This window comes from Heloderma suspectum, chromosome 3 (assembly GCF_057233095.1).
Source record: "Heloderma suspectum isolate Gila_16-S chromosome 3, 16-S_ref, whole genome shotgun sequence".
Lineage (NCBI taxonomy): Eukaryota > Metazoa > Chordata > Lepidosauria > Squamata > Helodermatidae > Heloderma > Heloderma suspectum.
In genome coordinates, this window is record NC_139460.1 from 302,871,653 (window position 1) to 302,885,992 (window position 14,340).

Sequence of the window (14,340 nt, forward strand, 5' to 3'; positions counted from 1 at the left end):
CGTGCATTAAAAACATGGTTGTTCAGGCAGGCATTTGGGGAGGGTTAGGGTATTTTAGAAAATGTTTTTATTGTAGAATTTTATTGTATTAAACTGTTTTATTGTATGCTGTACATCACCCAGAGTGGCTGGGTGACCAGCCAGATGGGCGATTAATAAATTTAATAATAAATAAAAAATAAGATGGCAACAGCATCAACTGTGTTGAGGCTTCCACTTTTCTGAGGTAGAGTTTCACATTTCTTTTGGTGGTATTTTTGAGCTTACCTAATGACTGCGAGGTGGCCAAGGCTGCTGTGTATGTTTTCTCTCTCTATGACACATCTTTCCATTGCTCTGCAGCCTCTCAGGCCACCTGTTGTTCCTGAACTGGAAAAGCCCCATGGGAGGAATTGCCTCATAAGGTCTTCCTTATGATGGCTTTAACTGAAGTGTGGGAAGCCAAGGATGCTACAGGATGCCACAGAGATTATTATTGTACAATGACAGACAGGACACACATGCACCCTCCTCAGCCATCTCATAAGTAAGGTACGCCCAAGAACCCCAAACCCAACCCATGAGAATTTCTCCAAAATTTCTCCTCCTTTGAATTTATTTTTGAAAGCCATTTCTTTTGTCTCAAATTGAATGAGAATGGTCTTAAAACACATGGGGAAAATTTTTGGCAAAGCATTAGCCATAAGAGAGCCATCATCATCATAATCAAAAGTAACTTCCTTACCCATAGCATTGCTGTTCATAAGGAAGACACCAAAAGAGTGTCCACTGTTATCTTCTAGGCACATGAAGAAAGTGTGAGCACCATACAGGTTGCTCATGTCCTTTGAAGACAAGAAGAGCAGGTTAAAATGTGCAGAAGTCATATGCATGACAAGGATCCTCAAAACCTATATTTGTAGTTTGAAAGTCCTTATAACATCTGACTAACTATCTAAGAACTAAAATACAATAAATTAAAATAAGTTTCTTGTGCTTTTGGTCTCCATCCCAGTACCGTGGTAATCCAGCATCAAGTTTCTTGATTAGCTCTTGGCCTACGATTTGGAGGGCTATACTGTTTACTCCTTTAATTTTGTCCCTGGTCATATGAATCAAACTTAATGAATTCAGTTTTACCAAGCCTGGTTAGTTCAGCTCTAACTAGGGATGTCAGAGAATTCCACGATGGATCTCGGTGAGGTCGAATGCCAGTGCATTCGGCCCCCCGAAATCCATGGTGGAACGGCCTGCCACCCCCCCGCCCCCCGTGGATCCCCCCCGGGATGAGACTTACCTGGGGCAGATGTTCCAGATGGTGGCAGCTCCAGCGGCGGCTTCAGCAGTGGCGGCGGCGGCTGGTCTTCCAACCGGCTGCCGCCACCACCACCATTTGCAGTCTGTATCTTTTTTTTTCCCCATAGACGTGATAGGGTATGTAAAGACTTACGTAGCCTATCACATCTTGTTGTTTTTTTTAAAAAAAAACACGCTTACACAAATGGCGGCGGCTATGGCCGCCGCCATTTGTGTTCCTTATTTTTCGCCGTCTTAGTCTATGTCAATATTTACGTAGACTAAGACGAAGAAAAGAAAGGGGAACGTAAATCGCGCCCACTACGCTATTTGCATTCCCCTTTTTTTTGTTGTTGTTGTTACCCAGAGCCCTCTGCAGCCGGAAATCTGGCTGCAGACGGCCCTGGCCTGGGCCTGGCCGGCTGCTCCGCAGAGCCGCCACAGAGCACAGCCGGCTGTCGAGGATTCCAGGGGGGAGGACCAGATCGCCTCCCCCCTGTCGAGGATTCTGGGAGGAGGGACGGAACGCCTACCCCCCCCATGAACAGAATCCGCGAAAAGGTAAGTCACTTTCGTACATCCCTAGCTCTGACTAATAACAGAAATGGTTTGGTTGACCCATAAAATATCAATCAGTCAGAGTTGCCCCATTTTTCTAAAAATGTCTCTTTGCCTTTAAGAGCACCCTGGTACATATATATTTAGGAGACAAAGCTTCTAGTCATGGAGCCAAACAATGGGGAATATTTCATTCATTTACTTCCCGAGTATAGGTTGCCATTACAGGCATGACAGCAGAGCCAGTAAAATGTTGTCAGCTATACATTCTGCTCTTATCCTCATGTTCATTTCTGATGTTGGAAAATCAGCTCATATTGTGGCAAACAAGTACTTTGAGTATACCTCCCCACACTTGAAATTAACCCACATCCTGAAGAACATCAGGAGTTGTATCCAATGGTACCCTTCCATCCAAGCTATTTGACCCAGTGGAGGCTTCTGTGAATGGAAAGCAAAGGTGGATTCTTGGAATCCAGCCGCATATGGGTCCGGGGCAGAATTCTCTGGCATCCCTAATAACATCCCTACCTGTGTGCCTGCTCAGTCTGCTGTCCAGGTGCTAATTGTGGCTGGGCAACTGCAAGCCTCTTGCTCTCCCTGTTTGCTCCATTGCTGCCTTCAATGGTTTTCCATTTTATTTTCCAATGACATTAAACAATCCTTGGCTGGAGCCCAACTATATATTATGTTAGGGTGGCCACGTGTGTATCACCCCAAAAGAGGAAACACCCTACCAAAAACAGAGGACAGAAAGGGAACCCAGGTGTTCTTACAACAGGGCTGAGCAATATCTGGGGGTCAGGAAGGGCATTATACCACTCTTCCAGTGGTCCACCTCAGTGCCAGGTGTTGCAAGTCCTACAGGACATGCAGCATCACAGCTAGGCTGCTGACCCCAAGGTTGGGCCCTTTTGCAACTCCCCAAAGATTCATGAAGCAGCTTGTTCCAGCACAGGTCTCAGCGCTGATCTACTCTACTGAGAGTAGATTGTGCTCCTGAAAAATGACAGCATGAACTGCTGGATGCTCCAACATGAGGTGCAGAAAGGCTTGTCATGATGTTGGGTTCCCAGCGGGACAGTGCCTGGAGCGGGAGGTCTGCGGTGGCTTCTATGGGCTAGCTCCACATGCCACTCCACATGGGTGGGGTGAAAAGGACTGCACAGGGGGCACTGTCTGGAAGCCATGGTATCCCTTTAAGCCTGTAGGTTCATGCCTTGCAGGATCCAAGAGCTTAGCAGTAGGGCTACACTGAAAATTCATCCACGAAACTATTTATTATCTGTGCACTGTGGCTCTTTCCCCTGATCTGAAACATTGGGTTCCTCCTCTGGAGCTTCTAACCAATCAGTAATCATGTATGACACTGATGTCAAGATATACCACACAGTCAATCATATACAGTTATGTGAAGATGTCAAGAAGACAAGCCAGAGTGAGGCTGGAAGCACTGCCATTATTCTGAATTCACTTCTTCATAACATCGCATCACCAATCAAGGCTATGAGATGGAGTCACTAAGCCATACCAGAATTGGCACAATGCTTCCTGGTCTCATTCTTCATAAACAAAGGGATGTTGTGAGAGTCTGGGGAGGGGGTGGAGTTCACTGGACTCCCCCTCACTCATTCCCCCTGGATCTGCTGGCCGAGCTCCCATGCTCACCTGGACCCACTCGCCAAGCAGACGCATGCCCAGTGAGCGGGTTTGGCAGCCACCCATCCTCTTAGTGGGCCACCATTTTGTGTAAAAATGGTGGTTCTGGGATTTCCGTAAATCTAATGTTATGTAAATGACGGCTGTAAAGGGACCATTTATGGAACATTACAGGTGTAAATGGTCCATTCATGCCTGCAATGTTGCATAAATGACCCCTTTACACATAATTTACACATCATTAGATTCCCAGGAATCCCCGAAACACCATTTTTATGCAAAATGGCAGCTCACTAAGAGAATGGGCAGCTGCCAGATCCACTCGCAGGGCACACAGCTGCTTGGTGAGCGGGTCCAAGTGAGCATGGAGGCTCGGAGAGCAGGTCTGGGGGGAGTGAGCAGTGGTGGCTCAGCGAGTGCCTGGCAAAACCAGATGACAGTGAGTCCATCCATCCATCCATCCATATATAAACTACATTTTTTGCATTATTTTGGAGAACACTGAACAATTGCCAAGTCACAGGAAGGGAACATTTCTTGGAGGCCTCCATGAACAGCTCACCCTTATGGTGCAGTATTAATTAGCAGGGACTTGGGTGGTTTATTTTAAGAATATTGCTGAAGGGAAAGACAGCTTAGCATCAAACTTTTAACTCGCTGCAGTGGGCATACATATAACTGTAAGCCACCTTGGGTGGGCTTCTGCCCTGAAAGAGAGCCAAGACATATTTTAAATAAATAAATAAATAAATAAAGTTGAGCCAGAAGATGTAGTGATGGCCACCAACTTGGGACTGCTTTTAAAAGGGAGTAGAAAAATTCACAAGGCTACCAGTCATGCTGGCTGTATATTAATTCCAGCATCAGAGGCAGCATGCCACTCTATGCCAGTTGCTGGAGAACAGGAGCAGGAGGGTGCTGAGCAGTTCGTGAGCTTCTCAGGGACATCTAGATGGCCACTGTGGGAACAGAATGCTCAACTAGGTAGACCTTCAGTCTTATCCAGTATGGCTCTTCTTATGTTCTTATACACTACAGTATTTGTGAAGCCCAGGATGTTCTTTAAATAAGTGGTGGCAGTGTTAGTTCGGGGAGTTTATGTTCTTAAGCAATTTCTTAGAGAGGCAATTTCAATGGTAAATGCACAACAACATGCCTGAATAGAGACTGACAGTTCCTTAAGAATATACAGACATATGGCTCCCAACAGAATACACTGCAAGTCCTTCAATCCTTCTGAAATCATTACTAAGGATCCTAGTGCCAAAAGGATTTCAAACACAATTCCCTCTTTTCCTTTCATAGGTAATATCAAAGATTCAGCTTTCACATCAAATGGACCACACGTTTTGGGAAGTCCTAGAGTCAGCATTGTTAATAGTGGCCGTTGAACAAATATCACTTCCCTCCTGTTATAGGAACAAATGGAATCGTGTTTGAGATTTATGTATTTGTTCTGTTTGCTTGTCTATTTTTTCCCACTCCACAGAAATAACTTCACAATAAAGCAAAATGAAGTATTGTCACTAACTCCATTAGGAAAGGCATCTCGGGTAAAGATGGGCCATGTTTTCCAGTTGAAGTCATGTCGGTACTGTCTGTGGACATGTTCTCCCACACCATAAACGTTCCAGCTGGGCACTCTGATGGAGAGCTGCAAGAACTGGTTGGCATACACCAGCGGTCCTATACTGGTGTTGAAGCTGTTTGAACAGTGATAAGATGTTATGATATCTCTTCTCAGCATGTACATCATATTAATTTGCATTTATTTATTTATTTATTCATTCATTCATTCATTCATTCATTCATTGAGTTTCATTACTGCCCAGCAGCTAAACCCCTCTGGGCAGTTCACAAAAATTAGAAACCTAAATGGCAACAGAATAAAATTTCATATAAAAACTGGAGAAGTTTAAAATAGAATAAAAACAAAATATCATAGAATCATAGAATCATAGGGTTGGAAGGGGCCTACAAGACCATCGAGTGCAACCCCCTGCTCAATGCAGGTAGCCTGATTCCCAGGTGGTCGCCCATCCAAGTACTAATCATGGCTGACCCTGCTTAGCTTCCGAGATCAGACGAGATCAGGCACATCGTATATAAAACAATACAAAAACAAGAGTAAAACAGCAACAGCAAGGTAACGTTTTAAAAATGGTTTCAAAGTGTTTCAAACTAACTGTTTCAAACTGTTTTACATTTTGGTATGTGAAAGGTTTTATATTCTGTTTTATTGTGTTGTGAACTGGCCAGAGAGCAGTTCATAACACAAGAAATTGATTGATTGATTGAATGAATGAAATAACACATTTAAAAAGAAATCTGAAGAACTAAAAAGCCTGGGAAAATAAAGAAGTTCTACACCTGAGGCTGAAAGGACCACAGTGTCAGCACCAGGCAAGCCTCTCTGGAGGAGAGGGCATTCCACAGCTGGGGTGCCGCCACTGAAAAGGCCCTCTCTTTAGTAGCCACCGCCTCACCTCATTTGGTGGAGGCATCTAGAGGAGTACCTCTGAAGATGATCTTACTGTCCAGATAGTAAGGGTCTTGGCATTTCTTCATCTCAGACACAAGGAAAAGAACAACATTTGTGTAAAGTGGGGGGGCAGGGGGGACAGCCTTGAACTAGGTCCTCCAGAATAGGGATGTTGGAGAAATCCACCATGGAATCGAATGAGTTCAGATTTCTATTAGTCCAACCCACAGATTCTTCAGCTTTGCCTGAGTTCCATGGATTCCCTGGATTTGCTGGCAGTTTTTTTTTTAAAAAAAACTTTCCAGAATTTTACACAAAAGTTATAGCAAAATACATTTTTTAAAAAAAACCCTACCTGCTGAAAATGTACATTTCCCTTATAGGCTAAAGCATGAAAATGCACATGGGGGGGATTTGTGCATTTGTGAAGATTTGTGCATTTTTGCAGGTGTGAATTTGCACACATGCAAATTTGTGCACATTTGTGAAATTGGAAAAAATCCAATTCTGTCAGTGAGTGGACAATGGAATGAAGGGACCTGACAATCCATGGAACGCAGACAGAATGGATTTTACACAATCTGTACATCCCCACTCCAGAAGCACTTACCTCCTGTGTCACCAACATTCTGGGTCTTTAGGAGGCTCCTGAAGACCCAGCATTCTGAGTCGCTAGAACATCTTAAGTCCTAGGACTTGGCCTCCTCTCCTTTTCCTGACTTCTCCCCAGATTGTGACCCCTGCCAGTTTTTGGGCTTGCATCTGTTTCTGGTCCCTCCAATTTTGTACTGCTGCCTTAGAACTCAGCTTTGTGCCTGGCGCTAACTCCACACTTGGCCCCGGATCCTTATATTCTTGTCTGCTTGAGCCAATATCTGACTGTCTGTGACCATGTCTATTACCCTACTGCCCCTTGCCCACCTGTGCCCAAACTGATCCCCATTTGCATCCTGTCCTGAATCTGGATTAAGGCCTGACCAGTGCCTAAACTGATCCCCATTTGCATCCTGTCCTGAATCTGGATTAAGGCCTGACCTGTGCCCAAACTGATCCCCACTTGCATCCTGTCCCAAATCTGGATTAAGGCCTGACCTGTGCCTAAACTGATCCCCACTTGCATCCTGTCCCAAATCTGGATTAAGGCCTGACCAGTGCCTAAACTGATCCCCATTTGCATCCTGTCCCGAATCTGGATTAAGGCCTGACCTGTGCCCAAACAGATCCCCACTTGCATCCTGTCCTGAATCTGGATTAAGGCCTGACCTGTGCCCAAACAGATCCCCACTTGCATCCTGTCTCGAATGTAGATTAAGGCCTGACCTGTGCCCAAACTGATCCCCACTTGCATCCTGTCTTGAATCTAGATTAAGGCCTGACTATGAATAAGTAGGCACTGGTCAAGGTCAGGCACACATTCTCCCCTGGATGGCTGTGTAAGACTCATGAAGGCTTTCTGACATGTTTCTACATTGAATTATATGCACTTGGAGCCCTTTGTTCCAGGCTACAACATACTCCTATACAATTCTAAACATCTATTGCGCGTATATTGTGTTCATAATAATAACTAGGTCATTTCAAAAATTTGAACCCTTCTCGGAAAATGTGCAGGTTCCCATTTGGGCAACACTCTTACGGGGAAGTCAGTCTTGCTGCTGCTCCTGGATGTCCAAAGGACCGATTTGATGTCCAAAGGACCATGGCAGTGTGGACTTCAGCTGATCTGAAGACAAACCATATTTTGCAGGAGAGCTAAACATGGTTTGAGTGATGCATCACAGCTCATGGTGTGCAGACATATTTCCTGCTTTAGTTTAATGCCATTGTCACCTATTGTCATCAAACAGGCTTTGTAGGTTTTTGAAAAGAAAAACAGCAACAACAGTCTAACCTGTTTAGTACCAAAGGTGAAATAAGGTGAGAATAACTATGAGCATCAATCTGTGTTTCAAGACCCCTTCAACTGTAATAAAATGGTATATTGAACAAGCATTGCTGTTAGCTGCCTTGGGCAGTTTTTAATACAAAGGTGGGGAATAAATGCCACAAAATGTAAATACATACATAAATAATACTGTTAAAACTCTACAGATCTGAGAAGCAGTACTAACTGGAATAAAATGTTCAGGCACCATCCCACTGAATTCCCCATGCAAATAGTGACGTGGTGGATGTGCAACCATAGCTCTTGTCCTCATAACTTCTTAATTAGACTGTATAAGCTGTTCCTTGCTTTTGTTCGCTGTACAAAGCAGATGCCTGCACCTGCCTCCAAAATACAGATGCTTTTCAGTATCATTACTTTGAATTCTGCAGCTCTACAGGCTGCCATTGATTTCTGTGTAACTGGCTCTATTGAAGTTAGGGTCAAAGCTTGACGAGGTGAGTCATCTCCATAATGGTGACCTCAAAAGGGAACCATTGTGTTTCTGCCTTCTCTCTCTCTCTCTCTCTCTGTCTCTCTCCCTTCCCCCCACTCCCATATGATAGGTTATCAAGAATAATTTCTTTCACCATTATCCATCCCCCACTGGGCCTTTCACACTATAGATTTCTTTTCAGACAACAACTACATGAGCCAACAATGTGGTGTGGCTGCAAAAAAGGCAAATGCTCTTTTGGGCTGCATTAGAAGCATAACTTCCAAATCACATGAAGTATTAGTTCCCCTCTACTCAGCACTGGTTAGGCCTCATCTGGAGTACTGTGTCCAGTTCTGGGCACCACACTTTAAGAAGGATGCAGACAAACTGGAGATGGTTCAGAGGAGGGCAACAAAGATGATCACGGGACTGGAAACAAAGCCCTATGAGGAACTGGACTGGAGGACTATGAGGAACATGGGACTGGAAATCACCCCAGAGTGCAGGACACAGAATAATGGGGGTCTACGAACCCCACTCACCGATCCACCTGGGGGGTCTGCGGAGGGGGGAGGCAATCTGTTCCTCCCCCCAGAATCCTCCCCGGCTGGCTCCACTCCATGGCAAGTCTGCAGAGCCACCAGCCAGGCCCATCTGCAGCTGGACTTCCATCCGCTGCCAGACTTCCATCCACTGCCCTGCTGGCGTGCAGACGCAAATGGCATCTGGTGTAGCAGACGCCATTTGCGTCCCTGGTCCTGTCATAATAGGGTACGTAAATATTTACGTAGCCTATCACGAAAAGACCAGGGACACAAATGGTGTAGCGGACGCTATTTGCGTCCCTGCTCTTTGCCGTGATAGGCTACGTAAATATTTACATAGCCTATCACAAAAAGACCAGGGACGCAAATGGCATAGCAGACGCTATTTGCGTCCGTGCTCTTTGTCGTGATAGGCTATGTAAATATTTTTACATTTTAAGCAAATGGCGTAGCCTATCACAAAAAGACCAGGGACGCAAATAGCGTCCACTACGCCGGACGCCATTTGCGTCTGCACACCGGCAGCGGATGCAAGGATTCAGTGGATGAACCCGGAGCCAGCTGCCGCTAGGTAGGGTCCATCTGGGATGAACTTCGCGGGGTGGCAGAGTGGAATGGCCCGTTCCGCCACGGACTCCAGGATGCCAGATTCTAAAGAATCTGGCCTCATTGGAGTCCGTGGCGGAATTCTCTGCCACCCCTAGGCTCAAGTTACAGAAGATTCCGGCTGAACAGAAGAAAAAAACTTCCTGACTGTTAAAGCAATATGACAATGGAACCAATTAGCTAGGGTGGTGGTGGGCTCTTCCATGCTGGAGACTTTCAAGATGAAGCTGGACAGCTATCTGTCAGGGATGCTCTGACTTAGATTCCTGCACTGAGCAGGGGGTTGGACTTGATGATCTTAAAGGCCCCTTCCAACCCTACTATTCTATGATTGTACACAGTGGTTACCCACTGTTACAGAGGTTCCAAACATCTGTCCTCCAGCTAGAACATCAGTTGTGATGAAATTGCATTATTCCAGCAGTCAAACTGCAATATTTGTGACTGGGAAAATACACTTTCCCCTCAGGGAGCTCATTCACTGAACAGCAGAATGTCAGATGTCCAGTAGTTGTGTATCGTTAACATCTATTGGCCACCACCAATGTCATCACTGGTGAAGAGCCACATACATTTACATTTCATGGGCCATTTAGATCATTTTAAAAGGTGCTTTTTTAAAATCAGTTTTAGAAGCATAGTGTTCTCCATAGTATCTTTCCAAAGGGAGCACCAATGTAACATTAAAAAAAAAAAAAAAAGGTAGGGTCAGGATGTCTAGTAAAGAGCAGCAGAACTACCTTATCCTCCCTATATCACTGGACATGTTTCATTGTTATGTTCTGGGAAGAAATCTCCGCCTGGTACAAGGACTTGACTCTTGTGTGCCTTTGCCTCTCCCCCAACAACGGGGTTGCTGTGCTTACAATTTTCTCTCACAATGCCTAACCTTGTCAAAATGCTTTGGGGCTAATAAACCACTTTCCTGTACACACAACATATCTCTCTCTTCCTGTGCACCCCTGCTGCATCAATGCTCTCCCTCCAATAACTACAGTGTTATCTATAGTAAAAACAAACAAACAAAAGTTAACTTACAGGACTTTGTTATTGCTAATCCTGATCACACTGATGCCAAAAGGATTCTCAGTGATGTTGACCATGTAATTTAAGTTGTTTGCTTTAGGTCCATCAAAGGTTTTTTTAACATTCTGATGTGGGACTTCATATCTATTCTTATTAGCAGGATCTGTAATCTGTAACAATGAAACAATTAAAACAAAGTTAATAGGGATCCCCAAACTAACTTCTGCTTATTGAATACCAGCTTTCCCTCATCGTCACAATGTGTTCTGAATCAGTTTTAAGCATGCTACATGCTTAATGAATATAATTAATTGTGTTAGACTGCTGTACAGTTACACACTGGATTCATTAGCCAACACTCTGCAGCTGTAGTTAATGAATCCATGCAAATGTTCTGATTTACTAAGCATTCTCCAGACTCATTCATTAAAAGCGTATTTCTTAATCAATCTCATCCCATTATCATAAACTAAAAGGAAATAATTGTGTTTTTCTGTCTAACACTTCTTCATTAAAAGGTCTTGATAAGGTATGTTTTTACTTGCCTGTGGTAACATTGAACAAGGTCTGAGATTTTCATTCTACATGCTCACACCTTTACAACATAGACATTCAGTTGAGAAGCTTCAAAATGCTACATGCATGCCTAATTTCCAGTGCTGACTATTAAAAGTAAAACTCAGCACAAAGGTCTCCTGTGCAGGAGATATTTTTGGAGAAATATGCCCTACATGTCTAAAGAATGTATGAATAAGAATGGAAAATCTCTGAGATTTGGTTTCCTCGATTTCTCCTTTTTCTATTGTTAAGTTCAGTTCATCTTGAACTTTAAGAATTTTTCAAAGTTCAGTTTCTCCCTAACTTTCAGATTATTTTTTTAAGCACACATGAACTTTTGTAAGCATTTTGGTGCACATTTCTCCTAATACATGTATTTTTACTGAATACACACACATTTACAAGCAATTTACCTAATATAATGCAGTTTCAAACATTATTTTCACTAATATACACATTTTATATGCATTTTTGATTGGAGAACTCCATTGCAAAATTTGGAAAGGTACAAATTTCAAAGGGTAAATTAGTTTCAGCTTGCTTAGTGATTTGAATGTACTAAATTAAAGAAGTTCACATGAAAATATGAATAGAACTAATTTCTCCGCCATCCCTCTACCTGAATTCATTATTGTCTATTACAGGATAGGGGTGGGGGTGGGGGGAGCTTTCAGCCAAATATTTGGCTTGTTATTTCAATCATTATGTGATTCCAACAGTTTCTGAGACTCACTATTAACAGTGAGAATAGCACAGTTGCTTTCTTTTCTAAGAGTCCCCCCTCCCCCCGCTGTTGTATTATGTTGGCAACCTGGTCACTATTTGGATCCTCCAAAATTGCCCGGACCTAGCATTTTCTGAGGCATTGGGGCAGGTGGGGATGGTATCTAGCATGAAAAAAAAAAAAGGATGAAAATGTTTGGAGAAAATTCTGTAAAGTGGCATTATTTTTCTAGGTGGGGTGGTAAGAGAAAGAAAACAAAGTTTCAGAAGTATCTTCTGAGAAATTTTGGTGCAGCTCTAGGCTGAGGAACTCTTGCCTATCTACTATGGAACTCCTGCACCCTGCAAAGTATTTTGAGCCATGTTCTAGGGTGTGGTCTCAGTTCACATGGAAGAATTAGTCACAGACCTTTTGCTGTTGCCTCACCTGGACTGACTAAGAGATGAGTTTTAAGAAGATGTCTAAACATCAGAACTGTGGGGGCCTGTCTAAAGTCAATTAAAAAGTGTTCCAGTGGGTGGGTGCTCCAATACTAAACCCCTCAGGATCCTGTGGCACCCTCAGAAGTGCTCCCTCTGATGATTGGAGAGATCGGGCAGGGACATAAGGGGTGAGGCACTCCCTAAGGTAACTTGGTCCTAAGTTGTTTAGGGCTTTATATGTTAAAATATATGCTATATGCTATACAGCAGAAGCATGCATTATGGGACCAACTTCTTAATTTTTTGTTTGCCATGTATGTAGATGGTGGTAGCGCTGGTGGCATGACCCTCCTAGGTCAGGCAGAAGACCAGTTATAGATCTTGGCCCACCAATTGAAGGGCACTGCTTTAAGAAAGAGTCTCACCTTGAACCGGAAACGGTTTGCTGTCTGATATTCTGCAGAGAGGAGAACCTTTTCAATGTCATTTCCAAACAGGGATGGTGCAGGCAGTCTCGTTAGTGTAGCTTGAAATCCTTAGCAAGAAAAAGTGATAAACATAACAGTGTTATGTCCTTTATTGGTTATAACATCAGTAGAAACTAGCAGCCCTTGGGCCAAATGCAGCCAAATGTTCCCAACACAGAGGGAAAAGAGAGTTATGGGAAGGAGGAGTCATTCAGGCAATAGGAATTGTCAGTGGACCATTTCAGGCACTCTCATTATCCAGCCCAGATTGCTGATCATGGTTGTAGTACATTTAAATGCATAACATGCACTACTATTCTGATTTTTATTTTTCTTCACAACAACCCTGTGAGGTAAGTTGGATGGGTAGCAAATTCCTTGACCAAGCCCAGCCAATGAGCTACAGAGCAAAATGGGTCTTTGGACCTCTATCTTGCATACCTAGGAAAGGATGGCTCTGTCAATCTCAGTCTCAGTCTTGCTGAGATAGTCACGTTTTTGAGGTCAAGTTCATTCTGTCCTGTTTCTGCATGAACTTGTGATTTTTTATTTCTTTTTAATCAGAAATCCAAATGTTTTTGTTCACGCTATCTTAATGTATACTTTTTCATATTGAAATGGATTTTTTTCATACTAAAATGCACTTTTGTGTGCATTTTTCCAGATATATGCATTTGTGTGCACTTTTCCCTGTTATGCACATTTTTCCTCAGATGGGCTACATTGAAAAGCTCACCCCCCAAAAAACAGATTTCAGTACTTGTTTGCCTCAGCTTGATGAAAGGCTTGAGAGGTATGAATTGAGTAAATCCATTTAGAAAAGTCAATAGATCAAATAATCATCCAACCCTACTCATGCCTAACACCTAGCAGATCCACCAAGCTATGCTGGCCGCCATACTCTTTCAAGGGTATATTATTGCTGTAGTACAACCTTCTTCCGCTTACCTGTGGCTGTGTCTTTACAGCTTCCTTCTACTTGGTACCCATGACTACTAGAAAAATAGCACCAGGGTATGTATGTTTCATTCTGAGGATCCCAGCAGCAACCACGAAGTGTGCACAGGGCCTGTTTTATCAAGAAGAAAAGTGGAATTACTTTCATTGTAGCAACTATCTCCAAATTCTGGATGATAGTATGTGTTTGTTTCACAAGTCCCTTGCAATCAATATCCACATGCCTGAAGTCAACCAAAGTTGACTTTTTCCATGGATTTGCAGGTTGTGCATGCCGGCCAGACTCGTTTTGTGAATGGTTCCATGTTTGTAGCTTATCATTCTGACTTCAAACAACTTTTCTAAGGAGAACTGAGAAACTCAGTTTTCCCCAGTGATTGTAGTAACAAAACAGGAAGTGGAATGGACCCCCCCTTTCACATATAGCCATTACTGGAATAGGATAACAGTTGGGTCAGAAAGAGTATGAGCCATATGATCAACCTTAGCCATTTAGCTGAGTGGGTATTCATTCATACTCTTCTTAGAAGCATGGCATAACACCATGGGGAAGTGATTCCTAATATGACATTTCGTGAAGAGCAGCCATGGATGGAACACCTCAAATAAGAGGTAGTGACAAGCACAAGAAGGTTGGCTGTACTGTTAATTTCTTTGGCATTTAAATCCTGCCTTTCTATGATAAAATCAAAGTCAAT

General features: G+C 43.4%; 1 protein-coding gene across 1 annotated transcript in view; it reads right to left on the reverse strand.

Annotated features, from left to right (window-relative positions):
- SI (sucrase-isomaltase) overlaps positions 1-14,340 on the reverse strand; it is a 257,605-nt gene that overhangs the window by 226,715 nt on the left and 16,550 nt on the right. The window contains exons 4-8 of the mRNA XM_084847439.1: positions 13,634-13,754; positions 12,644-12,753; positions 10,527-10,684; positions 5,024-5,195; positions 725-824 (exon numbers count right to left, since the gene is read on the reverse strand). Coding sequence (XP_084703565.1) covers positions 725-824; positions 5,024-5,195; positions 10,527-10,684; positions 12,644-12,753; positions 13,634-13,754 — 661 coding nt within the window. The remainder of the gene's footprint in view (positions 1-724; positions 825-5,023; positions 5,196-10,526; positions 10,685-12,643; positions 12,754-13,633; positions 13,755-14,340) is intronic.